This window comes from Triticum urartu, chromosome 4A (genome assembly GCF_056163025.1).
Source record: "Triticum urartu cultivar PI428250 chromosome 4A, HENAU_Tu73, whole genome shotgun sequence".
Taxonomy (NCBI): domain Eukaryota; kingdom Viridiplantae; phylum Streptophyta; class Magnoliopsida; order Poales; family Poaceae; genus Triticum; species Triticum urartu.
The window spans coordinates 430,394,843-430,421,128 of NC_141876.1; the positions used below are offsets into that span (position 1 = coordinate 430,394,843).

At 43.7% G+C, this 26,286-nt stretch overlaps 2 protein-coding genes across 4 annotated transcripts; one reads left to right on the top strand and one right to left on the bottom strand.

Annotated features, from left to right (window-relative positions):
* The first annotated feature begins 1,354 nt into the window (after positions 1-1,354).
* Positions 1,355-22,597, top strand: LOC125551911 (uncharacterized). 3 transcript variants are annotated; one of them, XM_048715309.2, is made up of 23 exons: positions 1,355-1,740; positions 3,645-4,014; positions 4,316-4,467; positions 9,368-9,604; positions 10,488-10,597; positions 10,676-10,753; positions 10,843-10,949; positions 11,970-12,064; positions 12,148-12,272; positions 12,366-12,553; positions 12,737-12,812; positions 13,210-13,378; positions 13,572-13,642; positions 15,722-15,802; positions 15,876-15,946; positions 16,683-16,779; positions 17,108-17,167; positions 18,209-18,263; positions 18,359-18,759; positions 18,847-20,514; positions 20,777-21,352; positions 21,441-21,499; positions 22,195-22,597. In XM_048715309.2, exons 2-23 carry the CDS (start codon positions 3,659-3,661, stop codon positions 22,388-22,390), a joined length of 5,028 nt encoding a protein of 1,675 aa, XP_048571266.2. In that variant the 5' UTR covers positions 1,355-1,740; positions 3,645-3,658; the 3' UTR covers positions 22,391-22,597. The 3 variants fall into 3 exon arrangements, with proteins under 3 accessions (XP_048571266.2, XP_048571268.2, XP_048571269.2); XM_048715311.2 differs by lacking the exon at positions 9,368-9,604; XM_048715312.2 differs by lacking the exons at positions 1,355-1,740; positions 3,645-4,014 and having other exon boundaries at positions 4,331-4,467; positions 9,375-9,604.
* A 155-nt stretch (positions 22,598-22,752) lies between these two features.
* LOC125551912 (putative glycosyltransferase 5) lies at positions 22,753-24,806 on the bottom strand. The gene has a single exon (XM_048715313.2). The coding sequence runs from the start codon at positions 24,316-24,318 to the stop codon at positions 22,933-22,935; it is 1,386 nt and encodes a 461-aa protein (XP_048571270.1). The 5' UTR covers positions 24,319-24,806; the 3' UTR covers positions 22,753-22,932.
* Positions 24,807-26,286: the final 1,480 nt, after the last annotated feature.

Sequence of the window (26,286 nt, forward strand, 5' to 3'; positions counted from 1 at the left end):
TCTTTCCTGCCAACCCTTATGTTTCCGCCAACTTCTTTCCCACCATCCCTTCAGTTCCCGCCATCTTTTCATTATTGTTGCCACCCAGCTGCAATGTATAGTGGAATAAGATTTCGTACCTCAAATATTTTGTCAAACACCGCTACAAAACCTCGGCTCACCATACAATACGTGAATGATACACTCATTGTTGCCGCACTCACCCTAAAGTGTTCCTTGATGAGTTTGCCCTCATAACTGTCCTCTCAATCAACTTCCGTAAAACTGCATGTCTTCCAATCCACTCAGAACATGCATTGACCTTGCTAATTGCCACGACCGTGGCATGCTAACATGAATCCTTTCGTCTACTATACTTAGGTTTGACTCTGTCGCCCGCAAAACTACCAACCTCTGCCTTTGCCCCCATCATAGACATACATCTTCCGAAGATATGTCCTTGGTTGGATCACTGGATTGCTATCGAGGGGGGGGGGGGCGGTGGCTCACACTCGTCTCTTCGATTCTCGAAGATATGTCCCAGGAACACAGTTATGTTCCAATCATCTCCAGGGAGGATGACTGGAGCTAATCATCTTCGGGGAGGATGACCAGAAGCCCTTGTTCAGCGAGGACGACTAGACACTAATCATCTACCAGTAAGACGATTAGTTCCAGTTGTCTTGCCCGAAGATGACGCCCTATTATTTGTGAAATATATCTAAACCGTGTATTATTTTTATAAATTAATAAAAAATGTATTGTTTTAAAAAATAGCTCCATGCTAGCCATAGATGTGAACTGGATGTTGCATAATGCAGCATCACCTCGATGCGGGCATTGAAATGTCAGTCCTATGTAAACTTTTTTGTCACTTTGTTAACCTCATCCATATGAGTTTAGACCAGTGAGCCTCAAGTTAGTCTGGTCTACGAAGCTCTATCACCGTCATCACAAATCGAGTGTCGATCATTAACATTACTTCTATGGGCTCCTCCCCATGGACAACACCATCATGGATGTATTGCATCTAAAACAATGAAGGCGAGAATGAAACTCGGAAGGCTGCAAACCAAACTGCATATATATTTAACGGTTTTGCAAAACCTGTATGGTTGAAAGCATAATTTTTCGTCGTGTTGGGAATAATTTATTTGTAAATTTTTATCCCATTGCAACACACGGTCATTTTTGCTAGTAACAAATCATACATATAATTTCAGTTCTTATAATATTAGTCAAAATATTTATGTTTCATAAAATCAAATCTCACTAAAACATAATGCAATTAGTTTCCACGACAACGCATGGGGAACGTCTGGTTATTCGTTTGACGATTATGCCCCCCTCGGTCGCTACTGGCTGGCTCGACCAGACTGATTCAGTCTATCGAATGCAGCGGGAGACAACACTGAGAAAAGCGAGAGTGGCCGGAGCCCAAGCTGCGTTAGGGTGTCCGGGGAGGTGGTCTGTGGGAGGGCGGCTGCTCTCGGGAGCGGGCGAAGCAAGCGGGGTGCAGGGAGCTCTCGGCAGCGGGCGAAGGAAGCGGCTCGTCGGCCGGTTCGCTCCGGCACGCCGCGGGCGAAGGAATCTGCTGGAGGAGGGGCAGCGAGCGGTGGTCAGCCGCGGCAGTCAACTGGCGTGCGGCTGGAGGAGGGATTGGGCCGCAGCGGCGCATTAGGCGGCGGTGCCGTGCAGCCGTGCGTCAACGGAAGGCAATTACAGAACACTGGTCACTTAATCACTTGCTTTCCGCCACTGGTCAGTGTTTATCAATGAATCTCCTGATTAATTGTTACATTTATCGGTTACTTGATTGCTTCACATTTGTGAAATCAATGCACTGCTGAGTATAGTAGGTGGATCTCTCACCAGCCCCCTTCCGGCGCGTATTATGACCATATTGTGCTTTCTGTTTTCGCGGTGGTGGTTCAGACTTTGCGAATTTCTTAGCCAGATTGGTAGATTTGTGCTTATTGATGTGTTCAATGCCATGCAGAAGCTGTAGTAATATCAGTTGTGGCAAGCATAGGAAATGTCTCGAAGTTCTAATTTGTAAAAAATTGCAAAAGTTTCACAGGTTTTACAGCTAGGTTTGCAGGCTTAAGCCTCATATGAGTTTTCCCCTGTGATGCTTTCGTAGATGAGATTTGTGGCATAACGAGCTTTAGTAGAACATATTTGATTGAGCGCTGTTGGCATTGTATCTGCTCAGTTTGAATGCTGTGAATTCTAGGGCTGTAGTGATGGTAAGCTAAATGTTTGCCATAAAAAAATATCGTTGTATTTAGTGCAAAGATCAGTTTTGACCGAATGCGAGTAGTAGTCATGGATGCTTTGCATGATTCGATCAGTTTGTGAAGCTGGGAGGTGCAAATATAGGGTAGAAATATGTATCGGATTGTTTTTCTTATATATATCCTGCTTATAGGTTCTAGGTTTTAGTGGTTGGTTAGCAGAAGAGGTTGAATAGTAAGTACCTCTGCCATGTGCCTTAGGTAAATTTATAGAGATGCTTGCATTTCAAACAAGATCTATGCAAGGCGAGGTGGTTGTGTTTATGTTGTATTTGGTGATTGCGCACTCTAGATATGTAGTTTACTTGCTTAACATCTCACTTGGTGCAGGTAAAAGAAAACTCTTACTTGGTTTGTGTACTTTGTGAATTTCAAGTATTAGATAGGTGTTTGTAGGGACGATTATGTAAAATCCAAAGTTCCATCTGCTGATGTGCAATTGTAACATGGAACTTTGACTTATCGGAAACATATAGACGTCCTGACAAAGGTTGAAAGGAATATATTCAAATAGTTACATTACACATTTGACTACATAGTATATGGTATAGAACTTCCATTAGTACTATACCGCTATATCAGTTGCATGTCATGAACTTTTGGTAGAGTTTTCTATTTGTTGGCAAATGAAGTTACCTTTTAGCAAATCAAGTGATGTGTCGTGTGTTGGTTGATGGTGGAGGCCAGGTTCTTGATAGCATTGTCGATAACCTAGCTGTTGTTTGCACTAGATTTTCAACTTCCACTTGTATGTATGGTTGTGCTGTCTTTATAATGCCACACATCATTGCAGATGTGTCTATGGTTGTCAAAAGGTATTATTCAGACGAACCTTTTATGCAGTAACGGACCAGTTGTACCGCAATTCTGTTAAACTATGGTTCATTCATATAATTGCACTTGAAAAGTTATTTCAGATTCATCCTAAAAACTACTCCCTCCGTTCCTAAATATTTGTCTTTCTAGAGATTTCAACAAGTGACTGCATACGAAACAAAATGAGTGAATCTACACTCTAAAATATGTCTATATACATCCGTATGTGATAGTCCATTTGAAATCTCTAAAATGACAAATAATTAGGAACGGAGGGAGTATTTGTTTTCTCCACATCTCATGGTTACCAGCTTGCTGCTAGTTCTCCAAATTATTTTTCCTCTATGTGCGTGCTTGTACTATGGAATATGTATTATCCTCCATTACTTGGGAGTATAATATTCTGCACCGTTCATGTCCATTCAATATTTGACTTCTCTACTTGTGTTTTTGCATTGTCTCTTGGCTAAGCTCTTGTCTGGTTTCCAGAACTCAATATCTCTTTATCAACTAGCAGTATTCTTGTATTTAAGCTTATGTTTTTAACTGCAGGTGGTGTTGTAGACATGGATTTTCGAAAGCATCAACCTTCTGCTAATGCAACCTCTATTAGTATGGTCCACCTGGATTTTCCTAGCCAAATGCTTGAGGATATTGATTCTGTGAATCAAGTGATGCCAGCAGATTTTCCATCGGAGGCTCCTATTGATATTGATATGAGGGAACTTTACTTTCTAATTTTGCATTTTTTATCACATGGTCCATTTAAGCGGGTCGCTGGAGAGCTGTGCAATGAACTTCTGGAGCATCAATTGTTACCTAGAAGATATCATGCTTGGTATTCGCGTGGTGGTTTTCATAGCGGCAAAGAAAATGACGATGGTGTATCACTCCCTTTGGGTTACCTAAAGCTAGTTGAGAGGTACACATACATTACTCTATTTGTTTTGTCTTCTGGAGCTCGTACTTCCTCCACCCTTCCTGATTTGGTAATGATGTTCTTCAGTTAGTGTTTGTGTGACTAATCTAAAACTGATGAAACCAATGATTATGAAATCTGTTATTATGTTATAAAGGCACATCACATAATAATTAGCAAAAGGGGTAAGCAGACATATTTAAAATGGTCTTATGGCCTTATCAACAATAAACTTCTGTCTGCTTTTTTCTTAACAATCAAATGCAAATAAGTTTTTTGCTAACTAGTTTTATGCTGCTTTTAGATACCCTCATATTGGTAAAGACCACTTGGTGAAGCTGTTAAAGCAACTGATGATGACTTCCTGCCGCCCAGACAGCTTGGTTAGAGATGTGTCTCCAAATGCTGCTGATTTTCCAACACTTCTTGGCTCCAACTCCTTTTCCCTTCTTGCATGTATGTATTCTGAAATCTAGTCTTTAAAGTATTTCTTTCCCCATTTCTTGAGCTATTTAAAACATCTTTTGTTGCAACTTAGTGTTTCAGTTTTGAAGTTTGGGTAGTTAGTTTTATGTTCAGTGTAATTCAGTGTATTGTTAGAGTATATTTATATAGCCATGTAGCCTTTTGTATTTACCCCATTGTATAAGGGGGCTTCTGCATATTTCCTGCACCTGTACATGTATATATACTGGCCTATGGCCTCATGGGAATACAAGTTGCATATTTCTAACATGGTATTAGAGCCTAGGTTTTTTTTTCGCACGCGCAACTCGTGCTCCTCCGATCCAAAAATTTGTGCGTCCGCCGTCGCTGCGCCTCTCTTTCTCGGTCTCTCTCCGGCCGATTGCTGCTCCTACTCTACTGCACGCCCGTCCACGTACTTCGTCTGCATCTACAGGTCTCCCGGCTCTGTCTTTTTGGTTCGTCCTTGCCAGTCCTCCATCGACTGGTTGTCTGGTTCCCTTGCCGGCGCCGCCCCTTAGTGGATTCCGCCGCCAGCTGCTGGTCTCGGCCGCCCTCACCAGGTCCCGCTGCCCTCGTCGAATCCTGCCGCCAGCCGCTGCTCTTCGCCGGATCTCGCTGTCTCCTCCGGCCTCCACCGCCGTCCGCCCGCCCGCAGCTGTACAGCCGCGCGTGCACGCCATCACGAGTCAGCCGCCCGCTCGATCTGAGCGAGGCTGCTTTGCGCGTTGACCTGGGCCTCGGCTGCTACTTTGGACATTGGGCTGCTCCATCCAGGCATCCAGTGACGTTGACTGGTTGGGTTGGCTAAAAAAAAGAGTACGTCTTCGTTTGGTCAGATGTCTCATTGCTGCCCGTTGCCTTCTGGGGGTGTTCCCTATACCGATCCTATCTTGCACATGCATCCAGTGCTTGGTGCTCGTCCGCCTATGGCGTCGTCTCCTTCGGCGTCTTCCGTAGACTGTGCTGGTCGCTCTTTTGCGGCCCCTCCTGCGATCTTCGCACATGGTGATTGTCGCTCTATACCGACACCTCTCGCGACTTTCACCGGTTGTGTTGGTGCATATGACTCCATCGACTGCGCTTCGCACACGCGTCTTCCCTTGGCGCTTGGTGCTTGTCTGCATACGGTCTCATCTCCTTCATCGACCTCTGCGGACGCTACTGATCATGCTACATCGCCACATCTAGCGGCTTCCATGGGTGGTGGTGGTCACTTCTCTCTTGGTGCTACTGCGTCGACTCCTTCAGCTATGTACTTCACCGAGCAGGAGATTGTGCGACTTCGCGATCTGTTGGCTGCCTCCGGCTCTTCATCGTCGGGTGCATCTACGTCGACCACTTCAGTTGAGCTCCTGACTGAGCAAGAGATTACGCAGCTTCGATGCCTGCTCGCTGCGTCCCCTGGTTCTTCACCGACAGGTTTTGTTGGTTCTGCTACTAACTCTTCTGGCATTGTGAGACCACCCTCTACACAAGCAGGTACATCTCCGTGGATTCTTGATACTGGAGCATCTTTTCATATGACTCATGATTCATCCACTCTGTCCTCTACTCGACCTCTCGATTCTCCCGTTCATGTTCTTACTGCGGATGGTACCTCTCTCCCGGTTACTGGCCGAGGCACTCTTAGCACTTCGTCTTTTCATGTTCCCGATGTTGCTCATGTTCCTCGACTTACCATGCAGCTCATTTCCGGTGGTCAGATTGTTGACTCTGGTTGCAGGGTCATTCTCGACTTTGACTCATGTTCTGTTCTAGACCGTCACACTGGTGCTCTTCTTGGTGCTGGCCCCCGGCGCCGTGACTCTCAGGGTCTCTGGGAGCTTGACTGGCTTCATCTTCCATCCGCTGCCACCGCCGCCAGTCTCTCCACCACTGTTGCCTTGTCTACCAGCTCTTTTCAGCAGTGGCATCATTGCCTTGGTCACTTATGTGGCTCTCGTCTCTCATCCTTAGTTCGACGTGGTCTTCTTGGATCCGTCTCCGGCGGTGTGTCTTTAGACTGTCAGGGTTGTCGGCTTGGTAAACAGGTCCAGTTACCTTATCCTCATAGCGAGACTGTGTCTCGGCGTCCTTTCGACCTTGTTTACTCTGATGTTTGGGGTCCAGCTCCCTTTGCCTCGAAGGGAGGTCATCGCTACTATATTATCTTTATAGATGATTTCTCGCGACACATGTGGATATATTTTATGTCTTCTCGTAGTGAGGTCTTATCTATCTATAAGCGTTTTGCTGCCATGGTTCACACTCAGTTCTCTACGCCTATTCGTGTGTTCCGTGCTGACTTTGCTAGAGAGTATATCTCCAAGATGTTGCGTGGAGTTCTTGCTGAGCAGGGTACTCTTGCTCAGTTCTCTTGTCCCGGTGCTCATGCTCAGAATGGTGTGGCTGAGCGCAAGCATCGTCACCTTCTTGAGACGGCTCGTGCGTTGATGATCGCCGCCTCTCTTCCGCCTCACTTTTGGGCTGAGGCTGTCTTCACTTCCACATATCTCATCAACCTTCACCGTCCACTGCTCTGCAGGGTGGCGTTCCTTTCGAGCGTCTTTTTGATGGTTCTCCTGATTATTCGACGCTTCGTTTGTTTGGTTGTGTTTGTTATGTTCTTCTTGCCCCTCGCGAACGCACCAAACTGACCGCTCAATCTGTTGAGTGTGTCTTCTTAGGTTATAGTGATGAGCATAAGGGCTATCGTTGTTGGGATCCTGTCGGTCGTCGGATGCGTATTTCTCGGGATGTGACTTTTGATGAGTCTCGTCCCTTCTACCCGCGTCCATCTTCCTCGACCTTTTCAGTGGAGGATATATCTTTCCTCACTTTTCCTGACACACCTATCACTCCCGTTGAGCCCTTGCCCGTCCGTCCTACTGCCCCTACTTCTCCGGCTTGTGCAGCTCCGACGCCACCATCTCCCATGGTTTCCTCCCCTCGCTTGTCACATGATTCTGCACCTTCATCCCCGGTGTCTTCTTCGCCATCTTCGCCTCATTCGGATATCTCTCGTATTCTTCCATCTTTTCCTCGGTATTATACTCGTCGTTCACGTGTTGTGGATGCGTCTACCGATGTGCCATCTACTTCCTCCTCTGAGCCTAGTTATGGCTTGCGTCCTCGTCCGCTTCCGCCTATTGATCGCTTTGGTTTTCCAAGTGCTGGTACTGTTGTTCTTGAGCCGACTTCTTATCGCCAAGCTGTTGTTCATCCTGAATGGCAGTTTGCGATGGCAGAGGAGCTTGCTGCTCTTGAGCGCACTGGCACATGGGATCTTGTTTCTCTCCCTCCTGGTGTTCGTCCCATCACCTGTAAGTGGGTCTACAAAGTTAAGACTCGCTCTGATGGTTCTCTTGAGCGTTACAAAGCTCGTCTTGTGGCTCGTGGCTTTCAGCAGGAGCATGGTCGTGATTACGATGAGACTTTTGCTCCTGTGGCCCATATGACCACTGTTCGCACACTTCTTGCTGTGGCCTCTGTTCGCCACTGGTCTGTATCTCAGCTTGATGTTAAGAATGCCTTTCTTAATGGTGAGCTGCGTGAGGAGGTTTACATGCAGCCACCACCTGGGTGTTCTGTTCCTGATGGCATGGTCTGCCGTCTTCGTCGCTCTCTCTATGGCCTTAAGCAAGCCCCTCATGCATGGTTCGAGCGTTTTGCCTCTGTGGTGGCTGCTGCTGGATTTTCAGCGAGTGCTCATGATCCGGCGTTGTTTATCCACCTTTCGGCTCGTGGTTGGACTCTTCTTCTTCTATATGTTGATGACATGATCAACACTGGTGATGACCCCGAGTATATTGCCTTTGTGAAGGCCCGTCTCAATGAGCAGTTTCTTATGTCTGATCTTGGTCCTCTCCGCTACTTTATTGGGATCGAGGTCTCTTCTACCTCTAATGGCTTTTATATTTCCCAAGAAAAGTATATCCAGGATCTTCTTGCTCGTGCTGCTCTTACTGATGACCACACTGTTGAGACTCCCATGGAGCTCCATGTTCACCTCCGTGATACTGATGGTGACCCCTTGTCTGACCCAACATGTTATTGTCATCTTGTTGGGAGTCTTGTCTATCTAGCTGTCACTCGTCCAGATATCTCTTATCCAGTCCATATTCTAAGTCAGTTTGTCTCTGCTCCCACTTCGGTTCACTACGGTCACCTCCTTCGTGTTCTCCGATATCTTCGTGGCACGATCTCTCACCGTCTGTTCTTTCCTCGCTCCGCTTCACTACAGCTTCAGGCATATTTGGATGCTACGTGGGCTAGTGATCCCTCGGATCGGCGTTCACTTTCTGCTTACTGTGTTTTTCTTGGTGGTTCTCTCATTGCCTGGAAGACGAAGAAACAGACTGCAGTTTCCTGTTCGAGTGCAGGGGCTGAGTTGCGAGCTATGGCTCTTTTGACGGCAGAGGTGACTTGGTTACGGTGGTTGCTTCAGGACTTTGGTGTTTCTGTCACTACACCTACCCTTTTGTTGTCTGAGAGTACAGGTGCTATTAGCATTGCGCGCGACCCTGTGAAGCATGAGCTCACCAAGCATATTGGTGTTGATGCTTTTTATGTGCGCGCTGGTGTGCAGGATCGGGTTATTGCTCTTCAGTATGTGCCTTCCGAGTTACAGTTGGCGGATTTCTTTACGAAGGCCCAGACTAGAGCACAACATGGCTTCTATCTCTCCAAACTCAGTGTTGTTTATCCACCATGAGTTTGAGGGGGGGTGTTAGAGTATATTTATATAGCCATGTAGCCTTTTGTATTTACCCCATTGTATAAGGGGGCTTCTGCATATTTCCTGCACCTGTACATGTATATATACTGGCCTATGGCCTCATGGGAATACAAGTTGCATATTTCTAACAGTTATTACTTTAACGTGCTGATGCAAACTTGGATCCTTCAGCTGATAGGTGCAGGCAAGATAAGGAAACCCTCAGGCTGCCGAGGTATCTCCGGTGGTCACACATACATGCTGATCAAGTTCATGGTTTAAGTTTGAGGGAGATTGGTGGTTTCACTAAGAATCATCGAGCTCCTTCTGTACGTGCATCATGCTATGCCATTGCAAAGCCATCTACCCTTGTTGAAAAGATGCAGATTATAAAGAAATTGAGGGGACATCAGAATGCCGCGTATTGTGGTTCGTTGAACTTCTCCGTTTTCTGAATTTAGTTATGTTCAAGGAAAGTATACGAATATTGGCAAAATCGCTTCTTGGACACTCCACTTGGGTAATGCCTGCTCAAACGCAACCATGATTTGGCTCAGGGACACTACAGAATTTTGATCACTTTGCGGTCTTGCGGAACACACTCTGGCCATTGCAGTAATACATTGTTGAATTTTAGGAGACAGTGGTAGCTCAAACAGTTAATTTTAGCCTCAGAATCGAACTAAGCCTACCTGTCAGTGACCCCTCACATGCCACACAAACACACTCTATATGGATTCTCCAGTTGTCTCACAAACACGCTTTACATGGATCCTCAAGTTGTGTCCATGTGGTAGAGGGAGTTGTGTCCATGTGCTAGAGGGCACTGACAGTGACAGGTGGGTCAAGTTTGGTTCCGAGGGCAAAAATGATCTTTTAGCCCTCTTCACTTGCAAAATTCTAAATAGTGTAGTGTGCTTCATCTGGACACCAGTGTTGTTGTGTCCCCGAGCTAAATCATGACTACTTGGTGGGTTTAGCAACTGGCATCCAAGTAAAATATCCAGGAGCCAAATTTTACTCTATGTTTGGAGTCCTGTTGATACTTGTGCTAATTGAATGTTAAGACCTATTTAAGTTTCAGGAGGTTCCTACAGTGGATCTATATGTGTTAGGGTTCACCACGAAATTATTTGGTGATATTAACTGGAAAGTTTACCAAATGCATGCCACTTGTTCTGTTTCTAAAGATTTTACTGTTTTCATAATGAGCTGTTTGGTTGTTGTCCAAAACTCCAAATCATCATAGTTATCCATCTGTACATTTTCCATTTTACCTGCTGTAATGTTTTTACTGTTCCTGTTTCTGCAGCTACTTTTGACCGCTCAGGACGTTATGTTATTACTGGTTCTGATGACCGCCTTGTCAAAATTTGGGCGATGGAAACAGCATTTTGTCTGGCTAGTTGCCGAGGCCATGAAGTAAGCTTTGCTTATTGCAATGCAACACATAAATATTCACAACCTTCCATTAAATCACCTTTCATCTTCTAAATTAAGGGTGATATTACTGACCTCGCTGTGAGTTCCAATAATGCTGTGGTAGCATCTTCCTCCAATGATTTCATTATTAGAGTGGTAAGATTGCTAGTTTCTGTACCACCTAGAACATTACGACAGTTCTCTTTCTACCTTCTATACGTCTAATGCATTTGGTTACTAAGCAGTGGCGCATACCTGACGGCATGCCAATGTCAGTGTTGAAGGGCCATACTGGGGTTGTAACAACTATTGCATTTAGTCCAAGGCCAGGTGCTGCTTTCCAGCTATTGTCGTGAGTGTTTCCTTTTCTTATTCCTGATAGTATAGTCTTTGTAGTTATTTAATTCATGATTATATGTACTAACTGACGGCAGCAGCTGTACAAAATGATAAAAAGGAACTGGTACAAGTCTCTAGTAGAAGTCATGTCCAATCTGCTTTAGTTTCAGTGAAGGAAATGCTTAATTGCACACAGTTTAAAGCTACCTCAGTTATCCTTTTAAGTTCTGTCTTTCCCTATTTCATCTCGTGAAGTTCCACGCTCGCAGTTTGATCAAGCAAACAAGACAAGGATTAATTACGAATTAGGTGTGTCCAAGTTAGAGAAACCGAACCAATCTTGGAAAAAATCATGAATGTTTTGTTCATTTTTTTCTCGAACAGTTTTTGTTCATTTTCGTTTGTTTGATTTCTAGCCACATTTTGCCACACCTCACCTTAGGCAAGTTTGACCAAGTTAGATGGGTGTTTGGTTCTAGCCACACCTAAGGCAAGATTTTTTTTATGAGAAGTGAACCCCACATGTCATAGACACAAAAAGTGTGGCAAGATTCCCTTAGGCAAGCCAAAGTGTGGCTAACAATTTGAGCAACTCAAGTTAGGCAAGTGTGGCAAGTATGGCAAAAATAATGTGGCCATATATGGCAAACATAGTCACAATCCAAACAGCCCCTTACATTTTTTATACTCTGAGAGCATCTAGTCACCAAACTTATGTAAGTTATATCACTGCTACCGCAGTTCCGCCATATCCTGAAGTAATAGGAATGGTACATTTGTTGTGTATCATGTATTATCTGTGCATCCTTCCGTTTTCATATGGTAGATCCTTGCATTGTGCTCAGATTTTCATATTTCGTTTATTTGCTTATGCATACTGTCAGATGTATGTTTTTTTTGAATGTTCTTGGGATAAAACCTCATCATTTGTTTGCTGTATGTATTTTTACAATTGTTATAGCATTTTTGGCATCCTATTATAACTTTGTAAGTTATTTGCTCTCCCTAACTGTCACATCATATTGATGAGCAGATCATCTGATGATGGGACATGCAGGATTTGGGATGCTAGACATTCTCAACAATCTCCACGAATATATATACCAAAACCTTCAGATGTTGCCGCTGGTTAGTTCATTAAAGCATGTCTATTGCGTGTGTGTGGGTAACGCTTACATTTATTTGCTGTAACCACATGCTGTTGATTCCAGGGAAGAGTGGTGATGCATCTTCCAGTGCTGTTCAAGTTCAACCAACAAATCACCAAATCTTATGTTGTTCATTCAATGCTAATGGAACTGTGTTTGTTACTGGCAGTTCAGACACTTATGCGAGGGTGCGTTTTCTTGTTATCTACTGCCACTTGTGAGGTTCTGATTTTACTACGAAAAGGTGAAGTGCCTTTTCTCATCAGAAGTGTTGATTTCAGGTGTGGAGTGCTTGCAAGAGTTGTTCTGACGAACATGACCAACCGAATCATGAGATGGACATATTATCAGGTCATGAAAATGATGTAAACTACGTGCAGTTTAGTGGATGTGTTGTATCAAGATCCTTTTCGTCTGACAGCAGTCACACCAGTAAGGAAGAAAATAACCTTAAGCTAAGAAATTCATGGTCAGTATATTTTGTACTTATGGAATGGTCATTCACATGTTCTTATGTAATCCTTGAGTTTATTCACCTCCTGTCTTACCTGTTCTTACTAGTTTCTGTACTTCATTCATCTTTAACCTCATGTTGAACTGGTGTTCATTGTTGGCTTCAGTTCTACATCATCTGAGTGTCTCCTTTTGCCAGGTTCACACATAATATTGTTACCTGCTCCCGTGATGGCAGCGCAATTATATGGGTTCCGCGGTCTCGGAGATCACATGTAAGTTAATGGGACCTAAAACTCCAAGTTTGCTCCTGACAAACATTGTTTCACTAATTATGTTTACGGCGATTTGCATTACTGCTGATTTCGGCTGCTGCTACAGTAATCTGTATTGTCTCCTTAATACCATTCATATTTATTTTCTGATATATTTTGTATTTTCCGATTGTATTACGTGTGTTATCACTAGAGGTGTGTAGTAAGAGCTGGCTGAAAAGCAACTTGCCACATCAGCCAGTTTAATAGTGTGCCCTGTGTAATAGTTAATGCATGTTCGCTAACTGGTCAGTCGTATTAGCGTGTGTGCTGGTGAATGTAGTTGGCATTTGGTGTTATAGTTTCCTTAGGCAGAATTTATAACTTTTTGCACAATTTGTTTCCTGCACTAACCCAGGGAAAGATTGGACGCTGGACACGCGCTTACCATCTCAAGGTTCCTCCACCCCCAATGGCTCCTCAACCACTTCGCGGTGGTCCACGTCAAAGATACAATCCAACTCCTCGGGGTGTGAATATGATTGTTTGGAGTTTGGACAACCGCTTTGTGCTTGCTGCTATCATGGGTATCTTTGGTCTACTGCTTTATATATTTTTACTGTGACTGAACCCTTTCCTTATATTTGCATGTATTACCATTTAAGGTTCCTAGTATTCCTAGCATGAAGAAATTCAATCTTGTTGTTACATAATTGATAATTTATCTTTCAGTGTTCTCATTTGTATTCATGTCACTTAAACATGTCTTATGTTCTGAAGATTGCAGAATTTGTGTTTGGAATGCTTCTGATGGGAGCTTGGTGCATTCACTGATTGGCCATCAGGAATCAGTAAGCATGTGCCATGCAGTCTAGCATTAGAGTTACTTTTGGATTTCGTTAACAACTTGTTATTGCATGTTGAAACTTAGTTTGTGCATAAACCTGGGAATAGTTTGACATCCAAACTAAATCCAACCCAAACTATAGGACTGCATGTCGATCATCCAAACCAAATCAAACCAAACTCTATGAGTTATTCACTCAAACCAATCCAAACCGCCTCCTATTTTTGGATTGAATCCACAGATGCAAACCATAGACAAATCCATATGCACATGCTTATCTAACGGACTGGTACTCTAGTAAGAATCCTCTACTGGAGTCAGCGAGCGCAACACCAGAGAGGTAGAAGTAGAACCAGTCGATTTCAGGCGCCATCACGCTGCTAGTGACGTCAAGCGTCGCGTAGCTGACCTCGCCGCAGTTGCTTGTCTTGCCATAGTCGCGCATCCGTTCCGTCGACGTCCCATCGTTGCAGTGCCCTTTGGGTCATGCGGCGCCGTCGGGACCTCGTCTCCTAGAGCTCCGGGATGGACGCTGCTGTCGTCGCACTCCACGCTGGCGCCGAGACGCCAAGGGCTTCGACTGCCGGGGACGCGCTCGCGGCAGCCTCCGCCTCTGCCCGGTGCAAACACCGGGACGAAAGTGAACCCGCGGCATGCGCTAGGCCTGCGTCGTGCACAAGCGCGCCTCCATCCCAAAATACTAGCTCGCGGCCACCTCCTTGCCTTGCGCTTAGTGTTGTGCCTCCGTGCGACTGGGTGACCGCGCCGCCGGCTGGGGTCACCCCACCTTCCGGTGTTTTCTAATGGTCGCGCGTGCAGGGTCGTGACAGAGGAATATTCCCGTCGCTCCCGGAGCACCTCCTCGCCGACTGTGATTTCTTATCCTCCTCTTTTCTCCATGGTCGAGCAACCATAGCACGCCATTGCCGCATGTCTGGAGTCACGGCTCTGTTTTTCTTCTCCTAATTGATTTCCTGTATGCATTCTTGGCTTCTTGCCGTGGATGGGGTTGTGGCTGATCGGCTGCCATCATTTTGTCACCGTATTTAGTGCGTAGAGCACCATGGAGAACTCTCTCTCTGCCTGTGTAGCCTTCTTCTCAACAGAGAGCTTGTGGTGATGCGCCGTTGAGGACTGGTCGTGTGGATGACCGCCATGAGTGGAAGCGCTGGTCTCGTACAGTTTGGTCGCTGGATTTGGTTTTGACCATGGGTTGAAACAGTCTGAAACCAATTTGTATGTATCCAGACCGAACCAAACTAATCCAGTAATACGCAAAACCCAGATCACACCAGATTATGTTAGGGGCTCAGCCCATTCAATCCAATCCAAAGACAGTTTTGTAGGAAAACCGCACTGAAACTAAGGTTTCAATCCAAACTATTCCCAGGTTTATTGTGCATGAAATTTCCTATCAGTTAGGTGCATTTGTGTGAACTTTGTCGCTGGCAACTCATCACGGGCATGCTATTCATCATATCACTAGTGAAAACACTATGAAACAACTCTTATTTTCTTAGTGAATATGCCGTCAAAGAGCATGGATTAAAGATGATAATTACATGGAACATGAAAGGAGATGCTAATCTCAGCAAAATAAAATAAAATTTCTAAGAGTATGGCAGTGTGTGTTGCAAAATTATTGCCGTTTCAGAATTGAAGTGAGTAGTAGTAGCAGTATTGTCCTTGACCTCAGTTCACATATATTTTGTTGCCCAATCGTGGACAGTTTAGTGCATTGGCAGCCAATTATGTTCGCACAGTTTGATCTATATGCTTAACTTTAATTGTTTCACATTAGTAACCTCTTTTTTCTTGTGATAGTGTAATGAACTAATGATTCTTTGTCCTATGCTATAGTCAATCTTGATTCATGAGTTCTATATGCATTTCTAATTTTTGCATGTATTGAACTGGTTTAAATGATCAAGCACCTGAAGCTTTGTTTGATCGCAACATCCTGATTTCCATTCTCATTCATAATTCATCTGCACTATGTTATTCAACTTCTTTTTTCTTAAAGGTTGACCCTTGTATAAACAAATGTCCTCTTGTTAAATTTGCTCACATTCATTATCAACAGACATTTGTTCTTGATGTGCATCCGTTCAACCCCCGTATAGGTATGAGTGCTGGGTATGATGGAAAGACAATCATCTGGGATGTAAGTTCCAACTAGACATCTTTAATCTTGGTCACTATCTTCATTCCTGAAAATACGCTATTTCTGTATCCAGATATGGGAAGGAAAGCCTGTACAGATCTACGAAACTGGCCACTATAAGCTTGTTGACGGCAAGTTCTCTCCGTAAGTGTCACTATAATTTCTTCACATTCGTGACAACATGAATTTTTGTTTTGGCCCTTAAGCAAATGTACATTTTATTTGTATTTCTTTTGTAAGAATGCGCCTGCATTGAGATGATACTCCATAAAATGTTTAGAACAATGAAGAAAAATAGCAGGAAAAAACCCAGGGACTACTTATAAATTTTAAGGATGTTCCATTGATCTTAGGAAGGTTGGGATATTCCATAGTAAAACTTTTGAGAATATATTGTGGTGTGCTTTTTTTTAAGTTCTGTTCAGAAGTGATCCCTCCCTTTTCTGCTATATTTCTTGACTTTTTCTGTTTTTGTTTCACGGATGACTTGATGGTGAAATCTGGTTGACCAGGGAGAAAAGTGCACTTATCTGTCAATGGCAGCTAGGTTTCTCTCTCTACTTGGATGCCAGAATTTCTGGGTGCTCGCCTTGTTCATAAAGGTGAGGCGAGCTTCCATGATGTGCTGACTGTTTAGGCTACAGCATGGCAACTATCCTGGTCGAAATGTAGATGATCCTTAGTGTTCTAGTTTTCTGTTATAGTGCAGCCAAACTAATATGACTTCAACTGACAGCGTTACTTATTTCTCTGTAATGTTGGGATGTATCATTGCCAAAAATGAAATTTTTGCCATTTGACCAGTTACCATAGATTGCAGATGAATCTGAGTTTATTTGTCTGTCGTGATGTCTTGACGTGTTGCTGAATGGACATTTAGGGATGGAACATCACTTGTCCTCACCGATGAAATTGGGCAAATATTCATTATTGGTACAGGGCAGGGCAAGTCCCAAAAGGATGCGAAATATGATCAGGTATATGAATTGTTACTGAACTACCAAATTATTGGGGGAATGCCTAGTGCAAACCAATGTTGGGTGCAGTCATGCAAACTGCCATTATCTCCATTATCATGTGTACAGCTGGGTGAGGCACAGTTGATATTCTAATTCAGTTTGATCATGTATAACTTTCTAATCTGTCAGGGCCTTGGTGCTTAGTCACAGAATTATTCATCCATGTGGCGCTTTGAGAGTTTGCATGACTCTACCTAGATATGTTTGCGCTGGATAATCCTCCTGTTTTGGAAATATCCCTCCTTGTATGCAATCATCGATGCTGACTATTCATGTTTTCAAACAGTTCTTTCTTGGAGACTACCGGCCCCTTGTTCATGATACAAATGGAAGTGCTATTGATCAGGTTCGTCTGAGGATATGAGCTATCTGTTTTTTGCATTTGCATTAGCCGATTGAGTTGTATATTGTCGTTATATTCATTTTCTGCAACTAACTCTACCATCAGATTCATCGTGTGAACTGTTTCAAAATCCGTTTTAGTGGAACTTTTCATTTTGATATTTTCTGAATATTTGTTAAACAAGCGAAATTGTATAGGTATCATGTATTGTTTTTTGTCTAAAAAAAGTACTGTTTTCAAGAGAAGTCCTAGACTTGCTTTTGTGATGGTATATGTTTTACTGGTTGGTGAAGTAATATACTCCCTCTGTAAACAAATATAAGACGTTTTAGGTCACTACATTTGTTTACAAGGTAGTATGTCAGATGATTTGAACTAGCTATCCGTTAGTCGTTTTTCGCTGCCAACCGTATTTATAAAGAATGCCACGTACTACCGCCATTTCAGTCTACTTATGGAGTGTTGCTAGCTCAGCAGCTAAGTAAGGTGGATTATGTGCTGTCAAATCGAGCGAGGACCACTCTGCTGATTGGCAGGAAGTTTGACTTTGATGGCAGTCTTGAAAGTGCACAACATTGATGTTTTGTTATTCCCTACTACAGTATGTTATAACTTTATAAGTTACAAGCATCCTGTACCACAATCATCCGATCACCTCTTAATGTGTTTTCTTAGTAGCTGTAATATATAATATGTTTTATATATCAAACGTTTGTGTGGTGCTACTCGTACCATCTCATTAGAAGTCATACAGAGGGTGTAATTTGTTTCAGTAACTATTCCTTTTTTATTTATTTCTTGTGCTTATTCAAGCCAACAAACAAGTTAGCATTGCAAGACTAAGGAATCTTAAAACATGATAAAACACAGAACTCCAGGTTTGAAAAACTACTGGACGCCTGCTGGGTCCGGTATTTCCCAAGAAAGGGATATTGAACCCTGTTCCTGATCATTCTTGCCTGTGTGGAACTGTTTTTTTCTCTTCACAAAGTGCATTATGAGCTATCAAGTTTTCTTTATGATGCCTTTTCTTACTGTACCCAGGAAACACAACTTGCACCTTATAGGAGAAATATTCAAGACCTTTTGTGCGACTCGGGTATGCAACTTCTCTATCTTTCTAACCAAGGTATAATTTAGTAATTTATTGGTCGCACATGATTATAATTGTTAGTTGCTAATTGCCAATTGAAGGTATGATACCTTACCCAGAGCCTTTTCAGAGCATGTACCAGAAACACAGGTTAGGTACCCTGGGTATTGAATGGCGACCTCCCTCGGTAAATTTTGCTGTTGGGCCCACTTACGATGCAACCACTGGCGAGTACCAAATCATCTCAGTTATTGATCCAGATAGGTGGGAACCACTTCCAGAGATAACAGACTTCATCGAGCTTGAACCAGAAAATGAAGCGATCTCTGATGATACTGATTCCGAGTACAATGGCATGGATGACTATTCTAGTGAAGGAGAACAGGAGATTTGGGGTGGTCATGCTTCTGGTGCTTCATACTCAAGTGCAGAGATTGATGGATCTAATCTTAACAGTACTGCTAATCTCCGCAGATCTAGAAGAAAGAAGAAAAGATCTGATGTAAGAGGCGACATTAAGATCATTCCATTTCCTTTATGTCGGTTTCTAACTTTTCAACTTATTTTCCTTTTATTACGTCTTCTACAGGCTGATTTTGTTACTTCATCTGATCGGCGAGTTAAGAAAAGAAATTTGGATGGGCATGGTGTGGCTACACCGTCAAGGCCACATAGAGGTAGGAAGTCTAAGACTGGCCGTGCTACCAAAAGGAAAATATCTCCTAAATCTAGGAGATTGCGACCTCAAAGACGTGCTACTCACAGCACACACAGTTTTTTCTCGAAGATTGAAACTTCAACAGAAGAGGAAGATGGATCAGCGAGCAGTCTTTCAGACAACGAACTGAACACAGAAAGCACTGAAGCTGAGCAGTCAGCGTGGCATGGCCTGCCAAGACTTGGTAGAGAGACCAACCAATATGATTCCGAATATGTTACCCGACCTTCTCAGTTCACTGAAACCAAGGGAAAAAATTCTGCAAATAGTAGAAAACTGATTCTGAGGATACCACGCCGTGATCTAAAAGTTCAGTTTCCTTCAGAAAGTGCAAATCCAGAACTCCCACCTCATTATGCAGTGCTGTCACTTCCAGCAGCCAGATACAAAGACGATGAGCCGGAACTAGCTTTTGAGCCTGGAAACTCCTCTGCTTGCAAGTCTGAATCACCTCTGGTCTCTGTTCTACATGATGCGGGTACTGTTCACAGTAATGACGCAATCAAAGGGGGTGAGCTTAAGCTGCGACCTTCAAAGCATTGCAAGTTCGGGGACTCTTCTTCAGGAGACATGTGGGTCTCTTCAAATAATGCACTTTCACATGACGTTTATGGGTCTGGTTGTCAGAAAACACCTAATCAATATGATAATGGCGTCCAACAAAGGGTTGAGCAGAATGTACAGAAAAGACAACGTGCAATTTATCTGGATAGCATCCATGAAAACCACAATACTGATGATTATCGTGAAGGTAATTTGCCTGGTAAAGAATGGATAACTGACAACAAGAATACTCATCTAGAGGAAGAAAATAACAGGGAACACGGTCAGCAGTTCCACAGCACTCGGTCTATATCCTTTAAACTGAAGTTGTCCAGACCAAGAGGCTTTGCAGATGGAGCAAGTTCATCAGACATATCGAAGACTAGTGCAGTAGGGAGTGACATCAACCATGTTAAAGTTTCCATGCAGCATGATGAGGTTTCTGCCACCAGTCAACATAGGAGTAGTGACTTCACTAGTGTGTCCAGACGTTTCCAGGACTTTGAATCTGCGAACACATACGGCACAGTGTGCAAAAGGTCAGAGCCAAGTAAGCACAGGAAAAGATTGGGTTCGGATGCCTTTGGAAATGGACATAGTACTTCTGTTTCCAATGATGATGGTGGGCATCAACCTCTAGACTGCAGTCCTGTTGCACTTACTGGTAGTTTACGAAGAAACGAAAGGAGGTCATGTGCATACACTGATTATGGTAGAGAAAGGGATGCAATCTCTCATGTGCAAAGTTCTTCCCTCGAAGCAGCAATTAGTGGGAGACGAATTGTTGCAAATGTGCGTGAAGTAATGTGGGGATCAACATCAAAGACTGCTGGTATAAAGTCTTGTATGAACAAAGGAGAGAGTTGCAACTTTCCTGATACACATCTATTGGAGAAAAAGCACCAAGTATCGAGGCCGTGGTTGATGTTGCTAGAGCATGAAGATATCTACCGTTATATTCCTCAACTTGGCGATGAGGTTATGTACTTGCGACAGGTATTTATTTATTTTCGCTGCATTGTGTGTATAAAGTACGGAAATGATTTTGGTGCTAGCAGCTTTCAGCTGCAAACATACTAAAATAATAATAATAAATCTTCTGTTCCCACTTCCCCCTCCTGCCCAGTTGTAAGGTATACTAGTTGATGGTGGGAAAATCGTGCATAGGTTAAATACGAGCATATATACCATTGTGACTCGTAAAATAGTATTTATGAAGCGCCTCTTATCATACTTTCTGTGCGCTTGTTATTTTTAGGGCCATGAAGAATATGTTTATAAAGTGCAATCATCGGATAATTGCCCATCGAATCGGATCAGAGGCCTTAAAGCTGCCGAGCTTTGCAAAATTAAGGGTCTTGATTACAAGCCAGATAGAGGGTCTGGGGAAAGCTGCTGTGAATTAACTATTAAATTCATTGATCACACTTCAAGCGGATTTGGCAAAGAGTTTGTAATCACATTGCGTGAGCTAGTTACGTTCCCTGATTTTCTTGTGGAAAGAACACGGTTTGAAGCTACTACCACGTATAACTGGAGCATCGCTGATAGGTGCAAAGTTTGGTGGATGGATGAGGGAGAGGATGGAGGAAGTTGGTGGGAGGGACGAGTATTGGAAATAAGACCTAAGTCACCTGATTTTCCTGAGAGCCCTTGGGAGAAATATGTCATACAGTATGAAACTGATGGCTCTGAACATCCGCATAGCCCCTGGGAGGTGCATGATGCTAATAACCCATTGGTTCCATGGAACCGTCCACATATCGATCCCAGTACCAGGAACAAATTGTTATCAGCAGTGACCGGTTTACAGGAAAAGTCTCTCAGAAATCAGGTGAAGTTTTATTTTCAAAATTTACACCCTTTGGCTACTCTTGGGTTGTTGTTTTGACTGTTTACCGTATTTTTGTACGGGTCTTCAGGATCGCTACGGTGTTCTGAAGTTAGATACTGTTGCAGGAAAATCAGATTTCATAAACAGGTAATTCTTGTATAAAAGTATGCAGTGCAGATGCTTCTATATGTTTTTTTTTCATTTATAACAAAAGTGAGAATGATGACTGCTGTGAAATAATCCTCATGAGGCATATAATCTGTAGATAATGCAGTATACCATGTATTTGTAAAAAAGTTTACCTTATTTCCGTTGGAGGTTAACATGCCTATGTTTGTTTTAAGGTTTAACAAACTAAAGATATATGGAACATAAAATACCTTATTTCTGGGAGGTTAACACACCTGTGTTTGTTTGAAGGTTTAACGAACTAAAGATATATGGAACATAAAATGTGGATTCTTTATTCATGATTTGTAGGTGACATATACTTTTTAGAAAATAATAGCAACCAACCTCTTTACAAAACTGCCTTTTTTGTTGGCAAATCTCGTAGCGAGCATCTAACATAAATTCGCTAATTGATACAAGGCCCATTTTCCAAATCTCGTCAAATAAATGCGTGTTTGACAAGGTTTTTGGGTATATATGGCTGTACCCCTACAAGGCCCCTTTTCCATTTCAGTTATGAGGCCATATTTGTTAAAATGCAGATTTGATGATTTTCATTAACAAGGTTAAAAAAGATTCAACCAATGCATACTCTGGAAGCGTATCGTTTTTATTTATGATGAAGGAGCACCTGTCTTAAAAGATTTTTCTCTGTACAACTTGCGTTCTAGGTTCCCTGTCCAATTCTCCATTGAGGTGATCAGAGCAAGACTACAGAGCGATTACTACAGAACTCCGGAGGCTGTCAAACATGATGCCACTGTGATGCTTGCCAATGCCAAGTCTTATTTTTCCAAGAGCGGCGAAATGACCAAAAAGATCCGCAAGCTATCTGAATGGATCCAAGACAAGATTCTATCACTATAGTGGGAGGTGCGCTGTGCGGGGTTGGCATTCTTCCCTTTTAGCAGAATTTTTGCACTCATCCCGTCAGATGATTCTCCGTTTGCGTCGCAGAAGCATGTTTTTGTTAAGAGGAATGAACCAAAATAGTTGGCAGGTTGGGAGGGATTTCTTGTGTGGCCCAACATTTTGAAACTATATCTGATCTGATCCCCGGTTTATTGATGCAAATTGAAATCCTGACCATTTGACCCTTGTTTGCCGTCAAGAGAGATGGGATCCTATTGGACGAACAAAAAATAAGAACTTGAGACTTGAGAGCCTTGTTAGAGAAAGCAAATGCTAACGTGTAAATTATGGTAAAGGAAATGCCCTACCAGATCACTGGGTTTGTATAGTAGACCGAGTAAATCATCGATAAAGAGAAGGCAAAATCCCTGGACTCGACTCGAGTCCTAGTACTATTGAGTTCTCTATTATAAACTAAACATCAGACTGAAAACAACATGGGAAAAGAAGAAGCCAGCCACGACAAAACAAGAGTCGATTCCAGGCTAAGTCGTCGTCTACGTTGCCCTGAACGTGGGGTGCAACAGCCGACCGAGCTCCTCGTCTTCCGCGTCCAGCGGCCCGCCGGTCTCATTCCTGACGCGCTGCACGGCGGTGCCGTTGAGCGACTCGTGGCCGAACCCGTACAGCCTCAGTATCTGGTCGTCGGCGAAGTTGAAGGCGCGCTCCATCCCGAGGCGGCAGCGGTCCGCCGGATAGCTGTCGGCGTACCGCCGGCACGGCTTGCACCCGACGAAGTGCGTCACGAGCGGCCAGGCGCCCTCCCGCCGCAGCTCCTCGTACCTGTCCACGATGAGCTCCCAGAAGCCGTTGAGCTCGTACGAGTTCTCGAAGAAGACCTTGTCCCCCCACCTCTCCCGCTGCGTGACGAGCAGGTAGATGAGCGCCGACTGGTCGTCGGCCTCGAACGGCGGGCGGCCGGAGAGCTCCCTGGCGAAGAGCTCGCCGTAGCTGTCGCGCACGGGGCCGCGGGGCCCCATGGGTGCCATCGCGTGGAGGAGGTCGAGCGACCACTGGCAGTTGCGGATGAGGATGCTGCCGGTGTTGACGCCCACCCAGCTCTTCTCCTCGTACACCTTGGCCTCCCAGCCGTGGAGCACCAGGTTGTGCGCCGCGTAGCGCTCCCACGGCAGCTCGAACCGCATGTCCGTGAACACCGCGTCCGAGTCCACCCACCACAGGAGCTCCACCTCCGGGTGCGCCATCATCAGCGACCGCAGCAGCGGCAGCTTCGCCCAGAACCCGGTCATCTCCGCGTCCAGGAACGCCGTGTTGTAGTACACCTCCAGGCCGTGGACGCGGCAGTAGTCCGCCTTGTTCTTGAACGCGCGCAGCAGCAGGTGGTCGCCGTCCGGGTCGGGGCACCGTGCCGGCGCGGACCCGGTCACCACCAGCACCCGCGGCCGGCCCGCGGGCGGCACGCGCGCGGGGAACTCCGGGTGCGCGGCGAGCCACGCGGACCGGCGCGCGTCGTAGTCCAGGATGGTGCGGCCCAGCGAGTAGGGCGGGTCCGTGAGCTGCCGGGGCGGCGGGAGGCCGATGTCTTCGTCGCTCACGTTGGCGGCTGCGGGCGGCACCGCTGGCGGAGCTGCGGTGGCAATGTGGATGGGGTTGCTGAACACGACGCGGAGGCTGGGGAGGGTGAGGATGGAGTCGGTCGGGCCGAGGATGAGGAGCAGCGCGCCGGTGAGCAAGAGAAGGAACACGAGGGGGATGGTGGTGCTTCCCGCTGCCGGGCAGCCGTAGTGCGGCCGCCAGCGCACGCCGTTGGCCGGCTTGCCGTCGTGCTGCTCCGCCATCACTGCTATGCTGTCGCTAGCCACAGAAGCTGTCCGGCGCCGCGCGTTGCACGCACCTTCCATCGGCGATGGTTTAACCATCATGTGGCGAACGTCGTCAACGGGAGAGGGGAGTCGAGCTCGAGTGGTGCATGGCACGCTCTTGTTCCCACTTCCCACTACGAACCAAGTAAGAATGGGGATCACGATGAGGGAGGGAAGGAGGGGGTACCGTAGGTTATAGTAAAATAACGTATAATGCTGAGCAGGTGATTTCTAGAAGTGAAGAAGTTCAAATCTCAACGCATACTAGGGCTGGGGGCTCTTAATTGCCCATGTGCATTTGTTCAAAGTTCGTGTTCCCAGACTACCTATGCTGCAGCGCTACAGACGGTGCCGAAGAGGTAGACAAACGGTGCGTATGTACTAGAGTATAAATAATATGAAGAGTAGTACACACTCGTCTGTAGCTGATGTTCCTCAAAACATAACAGTTGACTTACCTTATGTGACACCATCCTTTCAAATTGTACCCCGGAGGACGGAGCTGCATCTACACTAACTAAACACAAAAACTAAAAGGAGCACCTATATGTCAGATGCCTGAATTTTATGTAATTTTCAGTCTTTTTTTCTATGCACCTATATGTATGCATGTAATCTCTTTGGTCATATCGGAAGCAGACATGTCCATATCGTACCTCAAAGAATAACAAAAAGTTAAAAGAAAGAGGAACACATTTCTTTCTAAGGAAGAAAAAATTATCAAAGTCAAGCTAAGTGGTGTTACCTGAAACAAAAATGAAAATAAAGCGACATTTATTCTAAGGAAGAACAAATTAAGGCCATTGGTATTACCTAAAAGAAGAAAGAAAATGATGAAATAATAAAAATGGACATTTTTTTTGAAATAAATAGCATTTAGCTTTTAGTACAAATTCAGATAAGGAAGAACACATTTATTTCTAAGAAAGAATGACTTATGGGAGAGATTTAGTCCTAACAAGAATAACAAGAAATTTTATAAGAAATTTTATATTATACAACTATGCCTAACATGAACACATTATAAATACTTATTATCAAACTCTTCTCTTATATGCGGAAATTATAATTTATTGATAAATTGCACATAATATAACAAAACTTCCACCCTTCCATGTTGTGCAAAACAAGTGTAAAATAGCGCAAATAATAATTATTATTTAAGCGAATGAATTAAAAATAATAATTCCATTTTATGTCTCTGACACAAATTAAGCAGTTACGTGATTACAACAAGCAGTCGCCGCTTATACAAATAAAATCCAATGATCAAATAATTTACTAAGCAACAACAAAAAAACAAGATGAGACATTAGCACAAGCGAGAAAATTAGACATATTTTTTCATGCCAGACATTTTTTTACCAATAATAAATGACATATGAACATATTAACTGAAAAAGGTTAAATACTATTTAAAATAGAAATTTCAATCCAAGGAAGATATAATTGTGAAAGTCGTGTTATTAAAAAAAATTAAAATGAAAATAAACAAAATTTATTCTAAGGAAAATGAATTAAGGGCATTGGAATTACCCTAAAAGAAGAAAGAGAATGAAGAAAGGATACAAAATGACCAAAAAATAATTTTAGAAAAATGTAGTTAGCTTTTAGTACTACAAATTTAGATCATGAACAAAACACAAAGAAGAACACATTCATTTCTAACGAAGAATGACTTATGTGAGTGGTTTAATCCTAAAAAGAATTACAAGAAAATTTATATTATACAACTATGCCTAACATGAACGAGTTACAAATACTCATTTTCAAACTCTTTTGTTATATGCTTCAGTTAGAATATATTGGTAATTGCACATAAATAAATAAAAACTAGTACTCTCCCATACTATGCAAAACAAGCACAAAATAGTGCAACTTTATAATAATTATGATTTAATGGAATTAATTAAAAATGAATTCCACTTTAAGTCCCTAACACAAATTAAGTAGTCACATGATTATGAAAAACAATCATCGCCTAAATAAAGAAAACCCAACGGTCAAACATTGACTAAGCAATAAAAA